The 24013-nt window shown below is 40.7% G+C and overlaps 1 protein-coding gene across 1 annotated transcript in view; it reads left to right on the top strand.

Moving 5' to 3' along the window:
* LOC124615473 overlaps positions 1 to 24013 on the top strand; it is a 222239-nt gene that overhangs the window by 178916 nt on the left and 19310 nt on the right. Inside the window, exons 3-6 of the mRNA XM_047143393.1 lie at positions 6188 to 6344; positions 6414 to 6549; positions 19022 to 19216; positions 20488 to 20710. Coding sequence (XP_046999349.1) covers positions 6188 to 6344; positions 6414 to 6549; positions 19022 to 19216; positions 20488 to 20710 — 711 coding nt within the window. The remainder of the gene's footprint in view (positions 1 to 6187; positions 6345 to 6413; positions 6550 to 19021; positions 19217 to 20487; positions 20711 to 24013) is intronic.

The raw sequence follows: 24013 nt of genomic DNA on the forward strand, positions 1-24013 counted from the left end.
GCTGGTAACTTCGGTGTCCAGAATGCTCTTCAGAAATGCTGAAGCAGAAGTTAGCAGCGTTGTTTATGTTACCATGCGAGAATACAGCGAATCTTCCGGGATGTATGATCGCGGGCCATGAAACTTTCGTCCAGAGCTGCGGTGGAAATCTTCAGAGGAGCTCAACGTTGCTATATCAGTACCGTGAAAAGCGGGCAGAAATTCGCATGTGTAAAAGCCCTTTCCGTCCGTTAGCAAGTCTCAGCACCTCTGAAGATGTCCAACGCAGCTCTGGAAGAAAAGACAGCAACGAAAAGGTTTCATGGAACACGACGATACAGCCTGCAAGCTACACGCGAGTAGTAGTAGTAGTAGTAGTAGTAGTAGTAGTAGTAGTAGTAGTTATAGTTGTTGTTGATGAATACTATAGCGCTTATTTTTATCTCCTTCCTTTAAAGAGACTTCATTCTTTGTAAAATGCTAAAAAATTCATAGATGGGTATTTTACTATTAAATACAGTATTAGGACAAAATGAGATAGGAATATTAACGTAATCGTATTATGACAATTACCACTTCGTCGTCTTCATTAAAAATGCCCTTTGGATTTAATTTTCTTTGTCAACTCGTAATTAGAGTATGTATGAAGTTTCCTATGGAGAGCCCTCACAACAGAAAGATCTCTCTCTTGATATTATTCCATTGCTTCAAAGTTGTGAGCCTTTCCTGTTGCTGGCCTTTCCTCTGTTCTCAGCTACCGGTATTTACTGTTTTTCTCTCCTCCTAGTCTCCCCCCCCCCCCCCCCCCCACACACACACACAGTAGTTTTATACTAGGCGAAATTTTGAATGCCAGTGAATATTTGGAAGACAGTGTTGCAAGTCATATTAGGTAGATTTGTTATCCTTCATTTATGTAACACATTTCAAACAGTGTGTTCCTATTTATTCAAATAGTTTTCAGTTATACAACAACGTTAAAGACTTTTCTGACGTCTCACTTCATAAAGAAACGTTTAATGCAGTCCCACTCCTGCGATATATTATGTACTGGCACAGATGAGTGCAACTCAGGAGCTCTACCAGGTGACAGATAGTGAGAAGACGACATCCAGCGTGACGTGTAGCGGCCATGTCAGTCAAGAAATAGTACACACATCAAAAAAAGCTTTGAACCACCCCGGTTCCCATAACTCCTGAAGATAGACGTTGACTGTGGACATTGTATCACAGACACAGTCGATTTGACTGTTCAGAGATGTCACTAAACCCGCCGAAAGATGTAAACAACCATCCATGAGCAGCGCATATTAGACGGAGGGGGTCCGACAGCCGATCAGTTTCAGTCATTCCACCAGGAAGGAGGTACATGGCTCGTGTTGTCTGTAGTTCAACCATGCCTAGACAGTCAGTACCGCGGTTCGATCGCGTCCGCGCTTTGTTACTTCGTGCCAGGAAGGGCTCTCAACAAGGGAAGTGTCCAGGCGTCTCGGAGTGAACCAAAGCGATGTTGTTCGGATATGGACACGAACTGTCGATGACATGCCTCGCTCAGAACGCCCAAGGGCTACTTCTGCAGTGAAGACAGCTACCTACGGATTATGGTTCGGAGGAACCCTGACAGCAATGTCACCATGTTGAATAATGCTTTTTGTGCAGCCACAGGTCGTCGTGTTACGACTCAAACTATGCGCAATAGGCTGCATGATGCGCAACTTCACTCCCGACGTCCATGGCCATGTCCATCTTTGCAACCACGACATCATTCAGCGCGGTAAAATGGGCCCAACAGCATGCCAAATCGACCGCTCAGGACTTGCATCACGTTCTCTTCATCGATGAGTGTCTTATATGCCTTCAATCAAAAAATCGTCGGAGACGTGTTTGGAGGCAACCCGGTGAGGCTGACAGCCTTTAGACACACTGTCTAGCGAGTGCAGCAAGGTGGAGGTTCCCTGCTGTTTTTGGTTGGCATTATGTGGGGACGACGTACGTCGCTGGTGGTCATGGAAGGCGCCGCAACGGCTGTACGATACGTGAATGCCATCCTCTCACCCATAGTGCAACCATATCGGCAGCATATTGGCGAGCATTCGTCTTCATGGAGGACAATTCACGCCCCCCATCGTGCACATTTTGTGAATGACTTCCTTCAGGATAACGACATGGCCAGACTAGAGTGGCCAGCATGTTCTTCAGACATGAACCCTATCGAACATGCCTGTGATAGATTGAAAAGGACTGTTTCTGGACGACGTAACCCACCAACCACTCTGAGGGATCTACGCCGAATCGTCGTTCAGGAGTGGAACAATCTGAACCAACAGTGCCTTGATGCCACGAAGAATACAGGCATGCATCACTGCAAGAGGACGTGCTACTGGGTATTAGAGATACCGGTGTGTACAGCAATCCGGACCACCACCTCTGAAGATCTCGCTGTATAGTGGTACAACATGCAATGTGTGGTTTTCATGAGCAATAAAAACTGCGTAAATGATGATTATGTTAATCTCTATTCCAATTTTCTGTACAGGTTCCGGAACTCTCGTAACCGAGGTGACGCAAAACCTTTTTCTTTGTGTGTATTAGAGCAAAGTGACAGTGTTTGTTTCTGGCGAAACTGGTTTCAACCGAAATTGGTTTCAACCGTGCATGTGTAACACTAATAATACTACAAAAAAACATTGTGAGAGAACAACTCTCACTGTTGCTCTGTGACAATCGTGGCTAAATGGTCAAGGAGCAGAATTTTCCTACCACCTCAACCAATGCACTTCACGTCACCTCATTTCTTACTAACCTTTTCCACAGAAATTCCCTTCTCCCACGCGCTCTCCAACACTGCCTGCACCAAGTACTCAACATTTTTCCATGGGTATCACTACTTTGTCTTCCTAAAGACGCCCGTCTCCTTTGTAAGTTCGTCATACAGTTTCACACCACATTAACTTTGTACGAGTGGCTTCTCCTCCGTGCGCGTATTTCACATAAATCGCACACATCGCGTTGTCCTATCCCCCTCCCCCTCCCCCCAAATCACTGACCACTTCTACCTCCTCGCTCTCACCGCCCACGTTTTATGTCACTCCGTTTTTCACTCCCAGCCCAGTGCTAGGTGGTTCTTACCCCAAAAAGTACTTTTTTCCGGATAATAAGTGTTATGTGCACCAGGTGTGTTTGAAATCGATCATTGCAATAGTTGTAGGGGTGTTTAGACAACGACGACATTAGGCAGTTGGCAGTTTTATTACGTGTAAGTTTTCAATATCGCAACATTCCAGTACTTCCCACAAGAAACTCAGTGACGTAACAAAAACTCGCTGTACACTGGTAGGCCGATATATGTATGACAAGAATTGCACCATGCGTGCATGCGTGTTTCAATAGGAACTAGATCATGGGGCACTGTGGATTATCTTGTCATCAGGTGAGGAGAGTTTGACAGTCCTTATCACTCCTCCAATGTCCGCAGCTCGTGGTTGTGCGGTAGCGTTCTCGCTTCCCGCGCCTGGGTTCCCAGGTTCGATTCCCGGCGGGGTCAGGGATTTTCTCTGCCTCATGATGACTGGGTGTTGTATGATGTCCTTAGGTTAGGTTTAAGTAGTTCTAAGTTCTAGGGGACTGATGACCATAGATGTTAAGTCCCATAGTGCTCAGAGCCACTCCTCCAGTCTATTGATGATATGTAGATCTTTGAGCATTCCTGCACAAAAAAAAAAATAAAATAAAATAAAAAGACATCTGAGCAAAGGAACGACAAACATCAAAATACAGAAAATACATAATAAACAATAAAAAACCCCAAAAAATTAAAAAATCTTAATTGCTAGAAAATTTTGAAAGGTAGATTCGTATTCTACGCACCAATGTACATTGTAATTAATATTTCACATCTCAGATGCAAAATGGCTTTTGAGTAGATTTATTCTAGGACAGTGATTCCCAACCATTCTTAGACCACGCCATATTGCAATCACACATTAGTTAGGACCCCACCCCCACGCCCCCACATTATCATCAAATTCAGCACCTGACTATACTGTAGAAAGGACTTTTCTTCGTATGGGAATTCGTGGAGCATCGCAAGTGCTACCCCCAACTCCTCAAATAAGAAAGCTAACTGTCCACTGCGAGGGTAGACACTTCCTACAAAACATACTTCCCCTGCATTACTCCTCTCCATTGCAGCATTTGCTTGACCAACACACTGCAACCTCATTGAAAATCAACCAAATTAAAAATTTTACGTTATACCTATTGTTCGTAAATCACTAGATTGCTGGACTGCTTACTTCTGGTAGTAGTAGTAGTAGTAGTAGTAGTAATAATAATAATAATAATAATAATAATAATAATAATAATAATAATACTGTGTACAGCACTATAGTAGCTCTTATGTAGTTACTGCTGTGTAGTGGCGTCAATTAATTCATTTATATGTTTCGAAGAGGGAAATGACGCAATATCTGGACTACCAAAGGTGCTACCTACAACTTGGAGAACACGTTTTCTTGGCCTATTTAGCATTTGTCTCACTTTTATCATCGGTAACGTACGGGACAAAGCACAACATATGTGTGTAGTGGGTAGACTATGTGAGGAACCTGTAACATCCATCGCATAAGGCTATTAATTACGAAAAAGTAATTATTGATAACTTCTAAAATCAATATATGGTATTTACAAAATTGTGATAATAGTAATGATATTTTGAAAATAATTTAATTTCGTGGCTGCAACAGAATGGAATTGTTTGGTTTTTACCCCTACGAAAATTTCATTTTATCCCCCAGGAGGTAAATCCCCCTATGTTAGGAACCAGTTTAGATTAGATTAGTTTTTCGTTCCGTAGATCCGTGCTGAGGAGATCCTCGTGAATGTGGAAAATGTCAATTTTTTTAAAGCTGAAATAATAATACTAATAGTATGAATATATACAATACATCATTGGTTTCTATTTAAAAAATTCGTTAATGGAGTAGAAGGAGTTAGCTACTAGGAAGCTTTTCAGGTTCCTTCTAAACTGACCTTTATTTGTAACTAAATTTTTTGTGTTTGCTGGCAAGTTATTGAAGATGAAGGTGAGTGTTCCTGAGTAGTGGACCTCTTTTTGAACTAAAGTAAGTGCTTTTAAGTCCTTGTGCAGATCATTTTTGTTCCTCGTATTGTATGTATGAACTGAGCTGTTTGTTGGAAAAAGAGATATATTATTTAGGACTAATTCCATTAAGGAGTAAACATACTGAGAGGCAGTAGTTAGTATACCCAGTTCTTTGAACAGGTTTCTACAGGACGTCCGTGAATTTACTCCACAAATAATACGTAATACACGCTTTTGGACTCTGAAAACTTTTGTTTGACTTGACATTATGGAATGAAAGTAGGCAAAGTATGCAAGCTTTTTCATTTTTATGTCGCCTGGCAGCTAACACTCGAATTGCAAATACAGATTTGTTAAGGCGTTTCTGCAGTTCTGTGGTGTGCTCCTCCCAACTGAATTTATTATCAAGTTGTAATCACAGGAATTTAAGACCGACAATCTCTTCTATCTGCTCTTCTTCATACTTTATGCATATGCTGGGTGGAAACCTCTTAAAAGGTCTGAATTGCATATAGTGAGTCTTTTCGAAGTTTAATGTCTGTGAGTTGGCTTTAAACCATTTATTAATTATCCATGCAAATATAATTAGCAGATCTTTCTAGAACTACACTCGACATACTATTTATTGCAATACTTGTGTCATCTGCAAATAAAACGAACTCTGCTTCTGGCAGTGCAACTGATGAGAGATCATTAATGTCTACAAGAAAAAGCAATGGCTCTAAGATGGATCCTTGTGGGACACCACATGTAATTACTTCCCATTCTGATGATGACTGGTGACTTAATTCACAAGTCCCATGCACTGACACCCTTAGTTTCCTGTTCGCGAGGTATGACTTGGACCATTTTGCAGCACTGCCCGTGACACCATAGAATTCTAATTTATTTAAAAGGATGTTGTGGTTCACAGAATCAAATGCCTTTGACAAAACACAGAAAATACCTGCTGCTTGTAATTTGTTATTTAATGAATTAAGTGCTCTAGGTTCACGTTGTATACCACGGGAAATAAGTTTAGGTTTTTTTGGGTGTAGTGTAAATTTACGAGTAGAACAACAGTGAATAATCTGACTGGTGACTGATGTCTGTGGCAACGCGCAGGCCTGGCGACGTGGGGCAAGAAGGTGGGCCGCAAGTGGGAGCAGCTGAAGCGCAGCGACTCGTCGGAGCTGCTGGCGGTGGCGCCCGGCCGCAGGCGCCACTGGTCCCCGGGCAAGGCGCCGGCCGCCGGCGCTGCCCCCGGCTCCGCGGCCGCCACGCCGCCGCCGGCCGCGGGGGTGGGGGCCGCCACCGGCACCGCCGCAGCCAGCGCGTCTGCCGCCCGCAGCGGCCGCCGCATCTCCAGGGTCGAGTCGCTGCGCAGCCTCTTCGTGCGCGACGAGCGATCCAAGCAGCAGCAGCAGCAGCAACGTGTGGCTCCTGCCGCTGCCGCCGCCGCCGACTCGAGGAAGGACGCCGAATGGGTACGTTTTGCCTGTCTCATTCATGGGTCAACAGTCGCAAGCTGGAGTGTGCTCCTCCCACGACCGAAAGCCGATCACTATCTCAAAAATTCACTTTCCGTTGTAGCAATGCACTTTTCGGTCTACAATTCTCGGTTCACTATTGTTTTCTGGTCGACAATTAAGTTGCCATCACGAGGCCATTAACTCGAACGTCAACTTTCTACGTGAAAAGTTTCTGATGTCGGAGTGTGGAAAATGTACGACAGAGGCTTACTGAAAGTGCAGAGCACTATCGAGGAACCCAGACGTTTTGAACGTGCATTCAGAGGCTGACTAACGCATTGGAGGAACGCCACCTCTGTCACCCGTAGGTAGCTTCTCGCATCGTTGCAGTCGGAGCGTTGTGGCTACTGGGCACAGGTAAAATGGTGTGTTGTCATGCATGTAAAGAACAACTGTTAAAGGTGCAAATTAATGTAAGAAACATTGTTGTGTGTCTTTGACAAATTGAAAAACTAGTTTAACCTCCTCCATTTGCGTAAGGCTGCAGTTCGTGGTCTAGTGACTAGCGTAGCTGCCTCTGGATCACGGGATCTTGGGTTCGATTCGCAGCCAGCTTGCGGGGTTTCTCTTCCAGGTACTGCGTTTTGTATTGTCATTATCATCATCATCATCATCATCATTAGTGACAGTGGCTCGATTATATTGTGTAAAGACTGGACTGTGTAGGAAAGACTGGACTGTGTAGGAAAGACTGGACTGTGTAGGAAAGACTGGACTGTGTAGGAAAGACTGGACTGTGTAGGAAAGACTGGACTGTGTAGGAAAGACTGGACTGTGTAGGAAAGACTGGACTGTGTAGGAAAGACTGGACTGTGTAGGAAAGACTGGGCTGTGTGGGAAAGAAAGACTGGGCTGTGTGGGAAAGAAAGACTGGCGCTGTGTGGGAAAGAAAGACTGGCGCTGTGTGGGAAAGAAAGACTGACGCTGTGTGGGAAAGAAAGACTGGCGCTGTGTGGGAAAGAAAGACTGGGCTGTGTGGGAAAGAAAGACTGGGCTGTGTGGGAAAGAAAGACTGGGCTGTGTGGGAAAGAAAGACTGGGCTGTGTGGGAAAGAAAGACTGGGCTGTGTGGGAAAGAAAGACTGGCGCTGTGTGGGAAAGAAAGACTGGCGCTGTGTGGGAAAGAAAGACTGGGCTGTGTGGGAAAGAAAGACTGGGCTGTGTGGGAAAGAAAGACTGGGCTGTGTGGGAAAGAAAGACTGGGCTGTGTGGGAAAGAAAGACTGGCGCTGTGTGGGAAAGAAAGACTGGCGCTGTGTGGGAAAGAAAGACTGGCGCTGTGTGGGAAAGAAACACTGGCGCTGTGTGGGAAAGAAAGACTGGGCTGTGTGGGAAAGAAAGACTGGGCTGTGTGGGAAAGAAAGACTGGGCTGTGTGGGAAAGAAAGACTGGGCTGTGTGGGAAAGAAAGACTGGGCTGTGTGGGAAAGAAAGACTGGGCTGTGTGGGAAAGAAAGACTGGGCTGTGTGGGAAAGAAAGACTGGGCTGTGTGGGAAAGAAAGACTGGGCTGTGTGGGAAAGAAAGACTGGCGCTGTGTGGGAAAGAAAGACTGGCGCTGTGTGGGAAAGAAAGACTGGCGCTGTGTGGGAAAGAAAGACTGGCGCTGTGTGGGAAAGAAAGACTGGCGCTGTGTGGGAAAGAAAGACTGGGCTGTGTGGGAAAGAAAGACTGGGCTGTGTGGGAAAGAAAGACTGGGCTGCGTGGGAAAGAAAGACTGGGCTGCGTGGGAAAGAAAGACTGGGCTGCGTGGGAAAGAAAGACTGGGCTGCGTGGGAAAGAAAGACTGGGCTGCGTGGGAAAGAAAGACTGGGCTGCGTGGGAAAGAAAGACTGGGCTGCGTGGGAAAGAAAGACTGGCGCTGCGTGGGAAAGAAAGACTGGGCTGCGTGGGAAAGAAAGACTGGGCTGCGTGGGAAAGAAAGACTGGGCTGCGTGGGAAAGAAAGACTGGGCTGTGTGGGAAAGAAAGACTGGGCTGTGTGGGAAAGAAAGACTGGGCTGTGTGGGAAAGAAAGACTGGGCTGTGTGGGAAAGAAAGACTGGGCTGTGTGGGAAAGAAAGACTGGGCTGTGTGGGAAAGAAAGACTGGGCTGTGTGGGAAAGAAAGACTGGCGCTGTGTGGGAAAGAAAGACTGGCGCTGTGTGGGAAAGAAAGACTGGCGCTGTGTGGGAAAGAAAGACTGGCGCTGTGTGGGAAAGAAAGACTGGCGCTGTGTGGGAAAGAAAGACTGGCGCTGTGTGGGAAAGAAAGACTGGCGCTGTGTGGGAAAGAAAGACTGGCGCTGTGTGGGAAAGAAAGACTGGGCTGTGTGGGAAAGAAAGACTGGGCTGTGTGGGAAAGAAAGACTGGGCTGTGTGGGAAAGAAAGACTGGGCTGTGTGGGAAAGAAAGACTGGGCTGTGTGGGAAAGAAAGACTGGGCTGTGTGGGAAAGAAAGACTGGGCTGTGTGGGAAAGAAAGACTGGGCTGTGTGGGAAAGAAAGACTGGGCTGTGTGGGAAAGAAAGACTGGGCTGTGTGGGAAAGAAAGACTGGGCTGTGTGGGAAAGAAAGACTGGGCTGTGTGGGAAAGAAAGACTGGGCTGTGTGGGAAAGAAAGACTGGCGCTGTGTGGGAAAGAAAGACTGGCGCTGTGTGGGAAAGAAAGACTGGGCTGTGTGGGAAAGAAAGACTGGGCTGTGTGGGAAAGAAAGACTGGCGCTGTGTGGGAAAGAAAGACTGGGCTGTGTGGGAAAGAAAGACTGGGCTGTGTGGGAAAGAAAGACTGGGCTGTGTGGGAAAGAAAGACTGGCGCTGTGTGGGAAAGAAAGACTGGCGCTGTGTGGGAAAGAAAGACTGGCGCTGTGTGGGAAAGAAAGACTGGCGCTGTGTGGGAAAGAAAGACTGGCGCTGTGTGGGAAAGAAAGACTGGGCTGTGTGGGAAAGAAAGACTGGGCTGTGTGGGAAAGAAAGACTGGGCTGTGTGGGAAAGAAAGACTGGGCTGTGTGGGAAAGAAAGACTGGGCTGTGTGGGAAAGAAAGACTGGCGCTGTGTGGGAAAGAAAGACTGGCGCTGTGTGGGAAAGAAAGACTGGCGCTGTGTGGGAAAGAAAGACTGGGCTGTGTGGGAAAGAAAGACTGGGCTGTGTGGGAAAGAAAGACTGGGCTGTGTGGGAAAGAAAGACTGGGCTGTGTGGGAAAGAAAGACTGGGCTGTGTGGGAAAGAAAGACTGGGCTGTGTGGGAAAGAAAGACTGGGCTGTGTGGGAAAGAAAGACTGGGCTGTGTGGGAAAGAAAGACTGGGCTGCGTGGGAAAGAAAGACTGGGCTGCGTGGGAAAGAAAGACTGGGCTGCGTGGGAAAGAAAGACTGGGCTGCGTGGGAAAGAAAGACTGGGCTGCGTGGGAAAGAAAGACTGGGCTGCGTGGGAAAGAAAGACTGGGCTGCGTGGAAATTGGCACTGATGACCACATAGTTGAGCGCCCCACAAACCAATAATCATCATCATCATCATCATCATCATCATCATTGTTATCATCATCCATTTGCATAAATCCTATGGAGTACGTGCACGTCACATGTAGCCATCAACTGCCACTGGAGTGGGCTGTGGTCAATTTGATCCAATCCGCTGCACATACTGTATCAACCCCAGGATTGTTTGTGAGCATCACTTAATGCAATGGAGGCCATATCATTCCACCACTTGTGAGGGCGGCTTGAGGCCCTTTTAATCATCGTGAGCAAGTCACTTTTCATTGTCGGAAGCAAGGCCCTTTCTGTTGTTGTAACACAGTTATCCATCTACAGTAGTTAGTTCAAAATTGTTGATTTAGTGACAGTTAATCCGTAATGAGACCGACCATAAATTCAGATGTAAGTTTGCTACATCGTGACTTTCTCACATCACAGTGAGGAAAATGCACATTGCAGAGTCTTTCCAAACAAGCGTGGTAGTATCAGGATTGTCAATAATTCTGAATTCATATTTGATGTGAACCAATAAATGGAAGCTCCCCTACAATAAGTGCAAGTCGCTTCTCATTTCAGTACAGAGAGATTATCACAGCTGTCTGGACATGGGAAGAATTGTGTACCACAAATTCTTTATGGAATTTGACATCATTTCCGTCAGACCCTGGAGTCTTGTTAACGATTTAAGATATTTTTCACCCATCGACACTAATGTTAGCAGTGATGCAGTCATTAGACTGGGACCTGCTATATTTTCTTAGTATAGGAATATTTGAAAATGAAGTTAAGCTTTTCTGTTTTTGCTTTGCTACCTTCAATTTGTTTCTGAACCATCTGCCAGTGCATGGACGCTCACTCCAGTGCTACTGATTACCATTCACATATGACCAGAATTTCTGTTGGTATAGTGATAGGACTATCTGGCATTTAAATTTGGTCAGTCGGTACCCACAGTCTTTACAGAGCCTGTGTGTACTGGCCATTATATGTTGTCTGATACTCAAAAGCGATCAGTTGTTCACTTGTTTGTTGTTCATCTAATGCATCCTTCAGACACATGATGATGCACGATTTCCACTAATACTTGTTTTGTAAATAAAACAGCCTTTTCCCGCAGCCACTTAACTTATTTTTCCAAGAAGTTTTTCAGCTTTTTCTTGCTCTAAAGCATCTCTAGTGGAATGATTTGCTGTAATCTGTTTCTCCTCTCATCGAGTCTGGAGGTTGCACTACCACTTTATTACCGACATATAGGCACAATTTTGAGTTCCGACCTTTCTCACACTGTTCTCAATGTTTCTCCTCCTTTTTGTAGTGTACTATTATTCTTTTCCCACTCGATATAACTATTTCATCGAACACAGTGCCTCGTACAATGTAAATATTGCAACTTCATTGAAACGTAGATCACCGCAAATCGTCCCACTGATGATGCCTTCGAGCAAGAAAATGGCGAAATGCGTCTGGGAGAAACAAATTAAGTGGCACCAGGAAAATGGGGTTTTATTTACAAAACAAATTTCTGGGCTTCCTGCAGAGGGTGGCCATGCAAACTAACTTGTTATAATTGCCAGTGTTTTTCTGGGGATAATTCTATGGACATTGTAATATTTGTGGATGGTGCATAGCATGGATGATTTGATTTTCATGCTTCCTATGATTATTACTACAGGGAGGCTGCAGAATACTGTCAATTTCCCCTGAGAACTTGGATGTTTTGAGTTCTCTACATATGTTTTTGTGAGCTACTCAGCATTTTTTGGAGAATCTGCTGGTTCAGGTTTTTTAACTTTGTGAGACTTTTTCCATGAAACAGACGACCATGTGAATATTTGTGCTATTCTGAGACACATGTATGTCTTATCTCCTGTTGTTCAAAGAATGACTCCACACAACAGATTTTCATATTCCTTGTTGTAATTGTTGCTGTTGTTTCCAAGCATTTGTGTGACATAATATAGCTGTTAACAAAAAAATAACTATGTTTACAAATTCGTGAAAGGTGGGGATTTACATTTCTTTCTGTTGTTACGAAAGGACATTGGCATTAAACATCCTGCCTATTTCAAATGTGGGCCCGTTGTCAGTCCTTCAGAAATTATCAGATTTTGATGTAATGGTTTCTACAGATGACATGTTTTCATATATTATGCTACCCAGTCATCTGCAAAAAAATAAAGACTTCAAGTAGTTTATATTTCAAATGATGGTAAAATATGTTGTGAAAGCAGCTAATAACCACAAAACTGATGACATGTTTAAATTATTTATTGTCCTTCAATTTTCCAGTAGCTCTTTCACAACTTACTTTTAGATACAGCCCCACATCCATACCATCTGTCGATAAAATAGCGTCACATGATGATAGCCCCACTCACTTGTGACTGACGTACATCCAGAGTTATTTCTGTTTCTATGGATGACACAGACCTGGGTTCTATCAATAATTTAATTCCAGTTACGGATCTGGCTAGACATACAGTCATAGGAAGTTAGAGAGGGCGCTCACTGCTATATTACTACATAAACAGGGTGTTTATAAATGAATATCAGGGTTTCAATGCTTTATAATATTTTTTATATTAAACTTAAAGCTATAAATGATATGTCAAATGAAAGAGCAACTTGAGCAGTTTTACCAAGAACCTTATAAATGTTAAATGTGAGCACCATTTGTCACACGGCACGCATCAAGTCTATAGCCGAGTTCTTCCCAAACTTTGATAAGTGTGTCTTCAGTGATTGTAGCAACAGTTGCTTCAATGCGGTTTCTTAATTCAGGGAGGTCTGCTGGTAGTGGAGACACGTACACTCGATCCTTGATGAAGCGCTAAAGGAAAAAATCGTATGGCCTTAGGTTGAGTGAACATGGAGGACATGCAAACCTAGCCCTGTCATTGGGCCCCTTGCGGCCTATGCAGCACTTTGGTACAGTGAAGTTCAACCAATCACGTACTTCGCTATGCCAGTGAGGTGGCACACCATCTTGCTGGAAAATGAAGTTCTCTGGCTAATCTTCTTCCAACTTCAGCCGGAACGCACGTTGCACAGTAACTACAGATTCGGTCTTCACAAACTGCAAAACACAAAATGCTTTCTTTTCACTAATCGCCATCTTCGCTACTACTCCTGTCTAGCGGATTGAGGTGGAAACAATGTGCGCTGCGCATGTGCACTAGTGCCAAACACAACTGTTTGAGTTGCTCTTTCATATGAGATATCATTTATAACTCCAAGTTTAATGTAATAAATATTATAAAGTGTTAAAACCCCCAATATTCATTTATATACACCCTGTATTGTTTTTCTCAATTGTTACCTTGAGAGAGAACAGGCAATGTCACCTGCATCAAATAATTGCATAAACCCTTAGTCTGCAGTGATACATGTTGTTGAAACAATACCTTGAACAGGCAATGAAACAACAGTTAAGATAGGCAGATAAAAATACACAGGTGACATCACTGTATAAGATGAATTTTTGCATCTTCCCAAGATGCTGTTCCAAGATGGCCGCCGAGTAAGTGACGCCAGAAACCATTTCCAGAAAGTTAAGTGATTTAGACAGGAATATAATTTAGTTTAACGCCGACAACAAATTAAATACATGCATTTGTGTATCATTTAGTCTTGCCGTTAAAGGTTTGACTTTTCTTTGCGTATTTTTTTCAGAAAACACGAAAAGATCGTAACTTCGCGAAGTCACGCTTAGGCTTAAATTTTGTAAACGTGTTTGTTTCTTGTTTCACGGTAATTTAACTAATTTCTCGGTAACAGATAAGTAAACTACCGTAAATAGCGTATAACTTCATTGTTTTAATACAGATTTCAGAAAAACAGTGTAACTTTATATCAGAAACTTGCTTATATACATTTGTTTATAGGCCTAATTCTCGTAACGTTTTTGGAGATTCAAAGTTAAAGTATCTCGTTTAATTGTCCTTTTTTTCATTCCATCGAGTGAAATATAAAATAAATAGCGTATACCTTCATTGTTTTAATACAGATCTCAGAAAAACAGCGGAATTTTAAATCAGAAACTTGCTTATATACATTTGTGAATAGGCTTCATTCTTGCAACCTCTTTTTTGATTTTCGGTAATTTAATTGATTTATTCTAGCTAAAGTATCATTTTTGCCATGAGTGAGAAGTGCCTGACTTGCCGTAGAATTGTTACTTCCGGGATTTGGTGTGATGATGCAGTAGTTTTTTTTTTCACTGGGGGGACTGCAGTGGCGTGGGTGTTGGGAAAGTGGATCAGGCTCATCAGTGGTTATGTAGGATTTGCAGCAGAGATAGGAAGATAGTGGAACAGGAGAGGAAAATTGCTGCCCTTCAGGCTGAGCTAGATCAGGCTAGGGAAGATCTGGACAGGTTAAGGAGGGAGAAGGGCAAAGAGAGGTGGGAAGTGGCAACAGGTAGCAGAAGGAACAGGCCTAGAACTAAGTCTGACAGTTTTGTGGTGAATGTCAAAAATAAGTTTGACCTGTTGCTTCAGTTAGAAACTGATGAGCCTCAAGCAGAGGTAGGTGTAGACAGGACACAACAAACTTTCAATAGGAAATTGAGAAAGAATGTAGGAAAGCCATCGAAAAGGAAGAAAGTTTTGTTGTTAGGCAGTTCTCATGCCAGAGGTGTAGGCCAACTTCTGCAGGAGGAATTAGGACCAGAATACCAGGTCACAAATATTTTCTAAACCAAGTGCTAGTCTGGATCAGGTGACAGAGGATTTAGGTTCACTCTGTAAAGGATTTACAGGGGAAGACACCGTGGTTATTGTGGGAGGGCCAGGGAACAGCATTGACAGAGATCCTGGGTACAGTATAGAGTGTGACCTGGTAAAAATTGCGTCGGCATCGAGACACACCAATGTTGAATTTGATTCTGTCCTGAGACGCCATGACCAGCCTCATTTGAACTCTTCCATTGGGAGAGTTAATTTGGAGTTGGAATGGCTGCTTGGGTCGGATGCGGGGGCTCATATTGGTGTGGTTCCTGTTGATTCTCTCAGTAGGTGGGACTATACCAGGCACAGCCTACATGTCAACAGGAAAGGGAAGGGGAAACTGGCTGGGGTAATAGCAGGAAATTTAGGGGGGGGGGGGGGGGGAGGCACTGCCATGAATCGTAAAATACCAGTGGTTACAGGTGTTGGAGCAGCACATTTTTTAGGATAGGTAAGACAGAAAGATGTCAAGTTCTACGAGAGGTCAGGATTGAAACAAATCTTCAGTTTAGGAAAGAAATTAAACAGCACAATTCTAGCACATAGGATCACCAATCACAGCTGTCAATTATAAATTTTCACCAATCACCAGAAATTTTATCTCCACCAAGTTGTATCTCAGTCCTAGGTAATTCCATTGATGAATTAAAGTCACCCAACCCAGTTGACATAATCTGCCTCTCTGAACACCATGTGACCACTGGTATAGCAACTAGGCCTAAGCACAATGAGAAACTCAGACAGGAGAGTAGGCCCTACTGCAAATGTTAGAATAAGGAAAGGTTCTCATAAAAGTATAATTAAAAATAAAGTAAGTATATTTCATCAAAATATTGGGAGTTTAAAGAATAAAGTAGATGAGCTTCTGGTTTGTTTAGAAGATTTAGAAGTTGAGGATGAAATAGATATACTATGCCTGTCTGAGCATCACATTGTTACTGATATGGATAAGGTAAATGTAAGTGGATATAAGCCCTCTAAACATGTAATGAGAGAAAATATGGAGAAAGGAGGAGTTGCCATATATGTCAAAAGTTATCATTGTGCAAAAAATATAGAACAAAAAAGTTTTGCGTAGAGAAACATATAGAAGCATGTGCCTGTGAGCTTAAATTAAATAAAGGCACATTTATAATTGTAACTGTATATAGGTCCCCATCAGGAAATTTTCATCTATTTCTGAAAAATTTGGACTCCTTGTTGTGCTATCTATCAGACAGGGGGACACAAATTATTATTTGTGGGGACTTCAATGCAGATTCTCTGAAAGAGGGTAATAGGAAAAATGACCTTGAAGTATTACTCGGTTCTTTCAATTTGACACCCGTTATTGATTTTCCTACTCGGATGGTAAAGGATAGCAGCTCACTGATAGATAACTTCTTTATAGACCAAGTTTAACCAGATAAATGCTCAACCTGTTGAGAATGGTCTTTCTGATCATGGTGCACAGCTAGTTACAATATATGACATAGCTCCATTCAGCAATACTAAACAGTGCTCCATAGTAGTACGTTCAGTCAACAATTTAACAATTGCAAATTTCAAGGAAAGCCTACAGCAGTTAGACTGGGATGAGGTGTACCGTGAACCTGATGCCAATTTAAAATATAATTTATTTCATGACATTTTTGTTAATGCATTTGAAAACTGATTCCCCAAGAAAATAGTTAAATATACTTGTAAGAAACCTTGTAACAAACCATGGCTTACTAAGGGTATAAAAATATCTTGTAACCGGAAAAGGGAAATGTATCTGACAGCAAGAAAGACTAGTGACCCAGAAACTATCAAACATTATAAAAACTACTGTGTTATATTAAGAAAAGTTATTAAAAAATCCAGAAGTATATGTATCATGTCTGAAATCAGCAACTCTGATAATAAAATTAAAACAATTTGGAATATTATTAAAAGAGAAACAGGTCAACCAAGAGCACAGGAAGACATTATTACCATCAAATTGAATGAAAACTTTACGAACAAAAAGTCAGAAGTTGAAAATATTTTTAATCATCATTTTCTAAATGTTGTGGATATAGTAGGATCCCCAGGTGTTCATTAGAAGATGCTAGGCTGTTAATGGAAGAGGCCATACCTATGCAATTTGATACAACTGAAATCTCACCCACTTCTCCCTCTGAAATTAGGAAAATAATAAACTTGCTTAAAAGCAAACACTCACATGGAATTGATGGCATTTCCAGCAAAATACTAAAAGCTTGTTCTCAACAGATAAGTAAGATTCTCAGCCACCTGTGTAATAGCTCTCTGGAACAGGGCATTTTCCCTGATAGACTGAAATGTGCTATTGTTATACCTTTGCATAAAAAGGGGGATAGATCTGATGTCATCAATTACCGTCAAATCTCCCTTCTAACAGCTTTATCCAAAATTTTTGAGAAAGTAATGTATTCAAGAGTAGCTTCACATATCTGTAAAAATGAAGTACTAACAAAATGTCAGTTTGGTTTCCAGAAAGGTTTTTCAACAGAAAATGCCATATATGCTTTCACCAGTCAAATTTTGAATGATCTGAATAACCGAACACCACCCATTGGGATTTTTTGTGATCTCTCAAAGGCTTTTGATTGTGTAAATCATGAAATTCTGCTAGACAAGCTCAAGTATTGTGGCATGAGTGGGACAGTGCACAAATGGTTTAATTCGTACCTAACTGGAAGAGTGCAGAAAGTTGAAATAAGTAGTTCTCATAATATGCAAAGATCAGCACATTCCTCAAACTGGGGAAGTATCAAGAATGGGGTTCCACAAGGGTCAGTCTTGGGTCCTTTGTTGTTCTTAATATATATTAATGACTTGCCATTCTATATTCATGAAGAGGCAAAGTTAGTTCTCTTTGCTGATGATACAAGTATAGTAATCACACCTGACAAACAAGAATTAACTGATGAAATTGTCAATACTGTCTTTCAGAAAATTACTAAGTGGTTCCTTGTAAGCGGACTCTCACTGAATTTTGATAAGACACAGTACATACAGTTCCGTACAGTGAATGGTATGACGCCATTAATAAATATAGACCTTAATCAGAAGCATATAGCTAAGGTAGAATATTCCAAATTTTTAGGTGTGTCCATTGATGAGAGATTAAATTGGAAGAAACCTATTGATGATCTGCTGAAACGTTTGAGTTCAGCTACTTATGCAATAAGGGTCATTGCAAATTTTGGTGATAAACATCGTAGTAAATTAGCTTACTACACCTATTTTCACTCGTTGCTTTCATATGGCATCATATTTTGGGGTAATTCATCACTGAGAAATAAAGTATTTATTGCACAAAAGCATGTAATCAGAATAATAGCTGGAGTCCACCCAAGATCATCCTGCAGACATTTATTTAAGGAACTAGGGATATTCACAGTAGCTTCTCAGCATATATACTCTCTTATGAAATATGTTATTAACAACCAAACCCAATTCAAAAGTAATAGCAGTTTGCATAACTACAATACTAGGAGAAAGGATGATCTTCACTATTCAAGATTAAATCTAACTTTGGCACAGAAAGGGGTGAATTATACTGGCACTAAAGTCTTTGGTCACTTACCAAATAGTATCAAAAGTCTGACAGATAACCAACAAGTATTTAAGAAGAAATTAAAAGAATTTCTGAATGACAACTCCTTCTACTCCATAGAGGAATTTTTAGATATAAATAAAAAAAAAAATTAAAAAAATAAAAAAACACAAAAAAATGAAAAAGTTGTTATATTAACTTTAGTATGTTGTTAAATTAACTTAATTATGTCATGTATTGGAAAATTTCACTCGTTCCACATCATTATGAAATATCGTATTCATGATCCATGGAACTAGTATTAATCTAATCTAATCTAATATATTAGCATTTTTATTATAATGTATACATTTTGTTTTGCTGTTATTATTGTGGGTGCATTGTTGTAGTTGTTGCTAAACCTGATAGTGAAAAATGGAGTATTGAACTGTACGTAACTGACCTGTGGTGGCCTAAATTAAATAAAAGGAAAATTTCAAAGAAACATGCCTACTAAGGTATTCTGATATTAAAAGCAACTACTTGATTGGTGGCATCTTTACTTAACAATGCTACTGGCTTCAGTAATTCCATGTACAGCAAGTTCTTTTTCGTAAGTTTTCCTTTCCATGAAACACGCACTGTGGTCTTCCTTTTGCAATTGATTTGCTTTTATTGTAGTCAACTCCCAAAACTCTAAAGTTATAATAAAGTTTGTTTATTATACAGGTTAAGGAGGAATGTAGGCGTGGACTGGCAGATCTTTACCAGCTGAATGCTCTTTTGCTGGATGAGCAACAGGTGTTGGACTATTTGGCAGCTGCTGGTGGCTCTGGCCGCACATTGAGTTGTGAGGACCTGCTAGCCACCTTGCAGCAACACAAGGCAATGGCAAATGGTGGCTGCCCTGTTCCACCTTCACAGGTATGAAGTTATGATCATTAAAACTGCCTGCTACAAATTAAATACATAATCTTACTCACTATAGTATAGCTCAAATAAAATTAGTTTCTGAGTGACAGATATCAGTGATGGGGAGTGACATGGCTAACCCTCTCACTCACCCATCATTCCCCATGTTCCATGTAAACTGACTCAGTTCGCAATGCTCTGTCTTCAGAAGAGACAACATAGCAATCATGGGGAATCCAGAATTAGTTTGCACTTGGCTGATGCCTATCACCCATCTCACTGAAAAATCACTCTAAAAGTTACTTTAATCAGGGCTGGATATGTTGATGAAACATGCCTAATCTAAGTACCTCAAAATTGTTCATAAAGGAACTCACGTATATGAGAAGCAAAGTCTACTGAAGCTCCATTCTCCTGTAACCACATGTCCATAAGTCCTTGCATTGAAATTGAGTTATTAGCATGATTTGTATCATATTCAGATTACAATTTCTATACACATACACTTCAAAAAATAACACCTGAATGTAAATTGTAAAAGCATTCCAGCTCCTATCATGACATGAAGTGGGTTCTGTTTCAACTGTTGCACATAACGGTCATTTCTCTGAGACTAGAAAATCACAGTCCTCCTATGTAAACTGTGATATAACACACATACATCAGAAAATAGCTCTTGGGTCAAACAAAGAATCTGCAAATTATACCAAAAAAGCACAGCACACTGCGACTCGCTGGTCCCTGTTATCAGTTCATCCACAAACATCAGTCTAAATCGTTTGAATTTCAAATAGTTTTGTTGGCATCCAAGCAGTGTGTTCTATAAAACAACTGTTTCCCCTACTGTTCAAAATTAAGAGGGGTGGGAATTTCCCAGGCACGCTATCGATGTTAAGAAATGACAAAAGCATGTACATGAATATAACACATTTGAGCTACACGAGTTTTCTGTTTGGAAGTGTAACTTTCTCCCACAATCATCTTTCATTATGAATTACAATATTTTAAAGGGAAGTTCTGCAACAGGAAAGTTGGTCTGTGTTAATGATCTACAGTGGATTTCGGCAGAGATTCTATAAATATAAATGTCATCTATAATTTTCCCAGTACTTACTTGTGGCTTGCTGCAATGAATATCATTTAGGATTAGCATCATCTGAAAACAGTGTACACCATTAACTATACATTTGTTAACTCAACACCAACCTGACTGCAGTTACAATAAATTCAGTCACTCTTTAATGATTTATTAACCTGTCGCACCAATAAATATTGTGTTGCAGCCTGCAGCACCAGCTTCAAATGCTGGTCGTAAGTTGGCTGTGCTAACAGAGGAGACAACAGTTAGCTCTCCTCGTGTACGACGAAGGGGGAATAGCTGTGATGATCTGCTGGCTGCTGGATGTGATGATCCAGAGCCAAGGAGGCAAAGGAATAAGCCATCAGGATTTCGTGCTGGTCGTACTGTCTCTCTCACAAATCCTCCTACACAACCAGTAGCAAATGGTAACTAAAACAGCTCTTACATTTATATCTGCATTTCAAAAGAATTAGTCATATGTTATGGATTGCTGTTTCAAATGTTGAAACAATTTCCCTCTAAAACTGCTAATGATTTTTAACTTGCTCTTGCTTTGCCAATTTATTATTAAGTTCTCTCTAAATATTCAAAGAACTCTGTTGATAAACAATGTGACCCACTCATGTTATACTTTAGTTTCACTAACCATTGCAATACTGGTAAATAAAAAAAAATGCTCTACACAGTGGACCACCACCATTTTCAAACTGATACATATTTTTGAATATTTAATTGAGAGATTTCAAATAGATATTTTAAATGAGAGTTTGTGTCATAAGAACTTGTGTTCTTTGCATATTAGTCCAGTAGATTGGACACATTTCAAACATGAAGTGATGAATGCCATGTAAAACCCTCAACAACGAATCAGTGCACAAACTCCATTAGATCAGTTTCAAAATTATTCTGATATTGTTGAGAAATCTGTTCTGCATTCATTTTCTCTCAGCACTCAACAGATGCAGTACCCACTTTATGCACGAATTGCTCATAGTTATTCCCCTTGCAAAATACACCATACTTTTACTTCTGATACGAATATGGCATTACCTGTTTCATACACTTTGAATCACTCATAGTCCAACAACACATTGTTGGTCTTTTGTAGTTGCAGTCACATGAATCATCTTCAAGCGAAGCTGGGTAACAATTGAATTCAGATAATCATTTCATGACTATTAAAAATGAAGCAGCACAATGCTTGGAAAGTTTTACAGGCTTCAGATTAATTTTGATTGGGATAAACTATCCAAAATGAGCAGTTCCTTGATGGGACAAAATTCTTGTACAATTGTTTATACAAAGCAAACAACAAAACTGCTTTAGAAAGCATTATAAAAATCGAATCCAAAAATAAAGTTGGCAATTGTTGTTACTTGTTAGTATTCATTAACAAAAAATACTATTGTTAACACTCTTTGCAAGCCAGACTGAAAACTTTTCACATTATTGTAAAGCAGATGATGGCCACAATAGAGTGTTGAAACAGTACGTACTAATCTGGAATGAAAGTTTTCACTGATATACCTACAGACACCAAAAGTCTCATACTTGGATCCTGAATTCAGGAGCAAATTGACGAAGTAGCTGTTACAAAATTAATTCTACTCAGTAAGTAAATTTTGTAGCGTAAATAATCATGCTTGTGTGTAGTTTTGTTGTATATATTATCTATATCATTAGTGCAACTTAAAAAATTATCATGTTGATTTTAAAGCATTAAGATACTGCTGATAACAGTGTCTTATAGTGTATTGGTAAATATCAATTCTGATTCTTGTTCTGCATCTTCATCTACATGATTACTCTTCAGTTCACAATTAAATGCCTGGTAAAGGGCTCATGGAACCACTTTAAACTATTTCTCTACTGTTCCAGTCTCAAACAGTGCATGGGGAAAACAAACACAATCTTTCGATGCAAGCTCTGATTTCTCTTATTTTATTATGATGGCATTTCTCTCTACATATTTTCTCATCCTGAAGAGAAAATTGGTTATTAGAATTTCATGAGAAGATACTGCTCCAATGAAAAATGGTTTTGTTTTAATGATTGCCAACACAACTCAAGTATCATATTCATAGCACACTTTCCCCTATTTCACAGTAATACAAACAGAGCAGCCTCTCATTGAAATTTTTCGTTGTCCTTCATCAATCCTATCTGATGCAGATCTCATACTACATAATAACACTCCCAGAGAGGATGTACAAGCGTAGTGTAAGCAGTCTCTTTAGTAGGCCCGTTGCATTCTCTAATTGTTCTGCCACTAAATCTCAGGAGCCAATACTGACGTCACAGGGCAGTACCTCAAGCTGCATAAGTACTGTTCTTACTATTAGTTGGTAACCTACGTAAATGAGGTGTGTTAAGGGTTCCCAATAGACTAGCTATACTAAGGGCGGAAGAAGTTGACCGCAAGCCCCAAAGTACTGATTATTAAAAGTTCACAACATTTAGAACACTTCATGTCAAGTGTTCACCGCTTTGTAGCACTGCCACCTCAGCGATCCCAAAGTTGTGATGCTGTAATTGTATTATGAAGTATTGCTGTGTTGTCCATGTGAACAGATGAATAATGGATTACTAACAGTAACTACATTTATATTTAAATGCATTATACAACATGAGACAGGGGCACAACTGGTTACTAAATGTTTTGTATGCAGAGGGTTGAAATTAACAGTACAGTCAGTCTGCAAAAAATCAGCAGAGTCCTCTAACTGGAGAGGTATCAAGAATGGAGTCTCACATGGTTCAGTCATGGGTCCCTTATTGCTCTTAATATATATTAATGGCTTACCACTGTATTCGTGAAGATCCAAAGCTAGTTCTTATTGCTTATGATAGAACTCAAACACAACAAACAAGAATCAGCTGAGGATATCGTAAATAATTTCTTTCAGAAATTTATTAAGTGGTTCTCTGCAAATGGACTCTAATTAAATTTTGATAAAACAGAGTATATACAATTCTGTCCAGTAAATTGCACAACACCATTGATAAACATAGACTTTGAACAGAAGTCTGTTGCGAAGGCAGAATATTCAAAATTTCTGGGCATGCGTGTGTAGGTGAGAAATTGAATTGGAAGAAACACATTGATGATGTGCTGAAACAGTTATATTCAATTACTTATGCTATTAGTGTTATTACAAATTTTGGTGATAAACATATCAGTAAATTAACCTACTGTGCCTATCTTCATTCACTGCTTTCATATGGCATCATATTTTGGGGTGATTATCATGAAGAGAGAAAGTATTCATTGCATAAAAGAATAATCAGAATAATGGTTGGAGCCCACCCAATATCACCTTTCAGACATTATTTAAGGAACTCTGCATATTTACTTACAAAATTTGTTATTAATAACCCATACCAATTCAAAAATAATAGTGAAGTGAATAGCTACAACCACTAGAAGAAAGGATGATCTTCACTATTCTGGGTTAAATATGACTTTGGCACAGAAAAGGGTGAGTTATTCCGTGACAAAAATCTTTTGTCATTTGCCAAATAGCATTAGAAGTCTGACCAATCATCATTTAAAAACAAATCAAAAGAATTTCTGAATGACAACTCCTTCTACATAACACGTGAATTTTTTGATAGGAAGTAATAGCTGTAAAAAGAAAAGTAATTATATGGTGTACAGAAAACTTATGTTAAACTGGCACATTCCACATCATTACAAAACATCACATTCATGATCTATGGAACAAGTA

Source organism: Schistocerca americana, chromosome 5 (assembly GCF_021461395.2).
Source record: "Schistocerca americana isolate TAMUIC-IGC-003095 chromosome 5, iqSchAmer2.1, whole genome shotgun sequence".
In the NCBI taxonomy this organism is placed as follows: domain Eukaryota; kingdom Metazoa; phylum Arthropoda; class Insecta; order Orthoptera; family Acrididae; genus Schistocerca; species Schistocerca americana.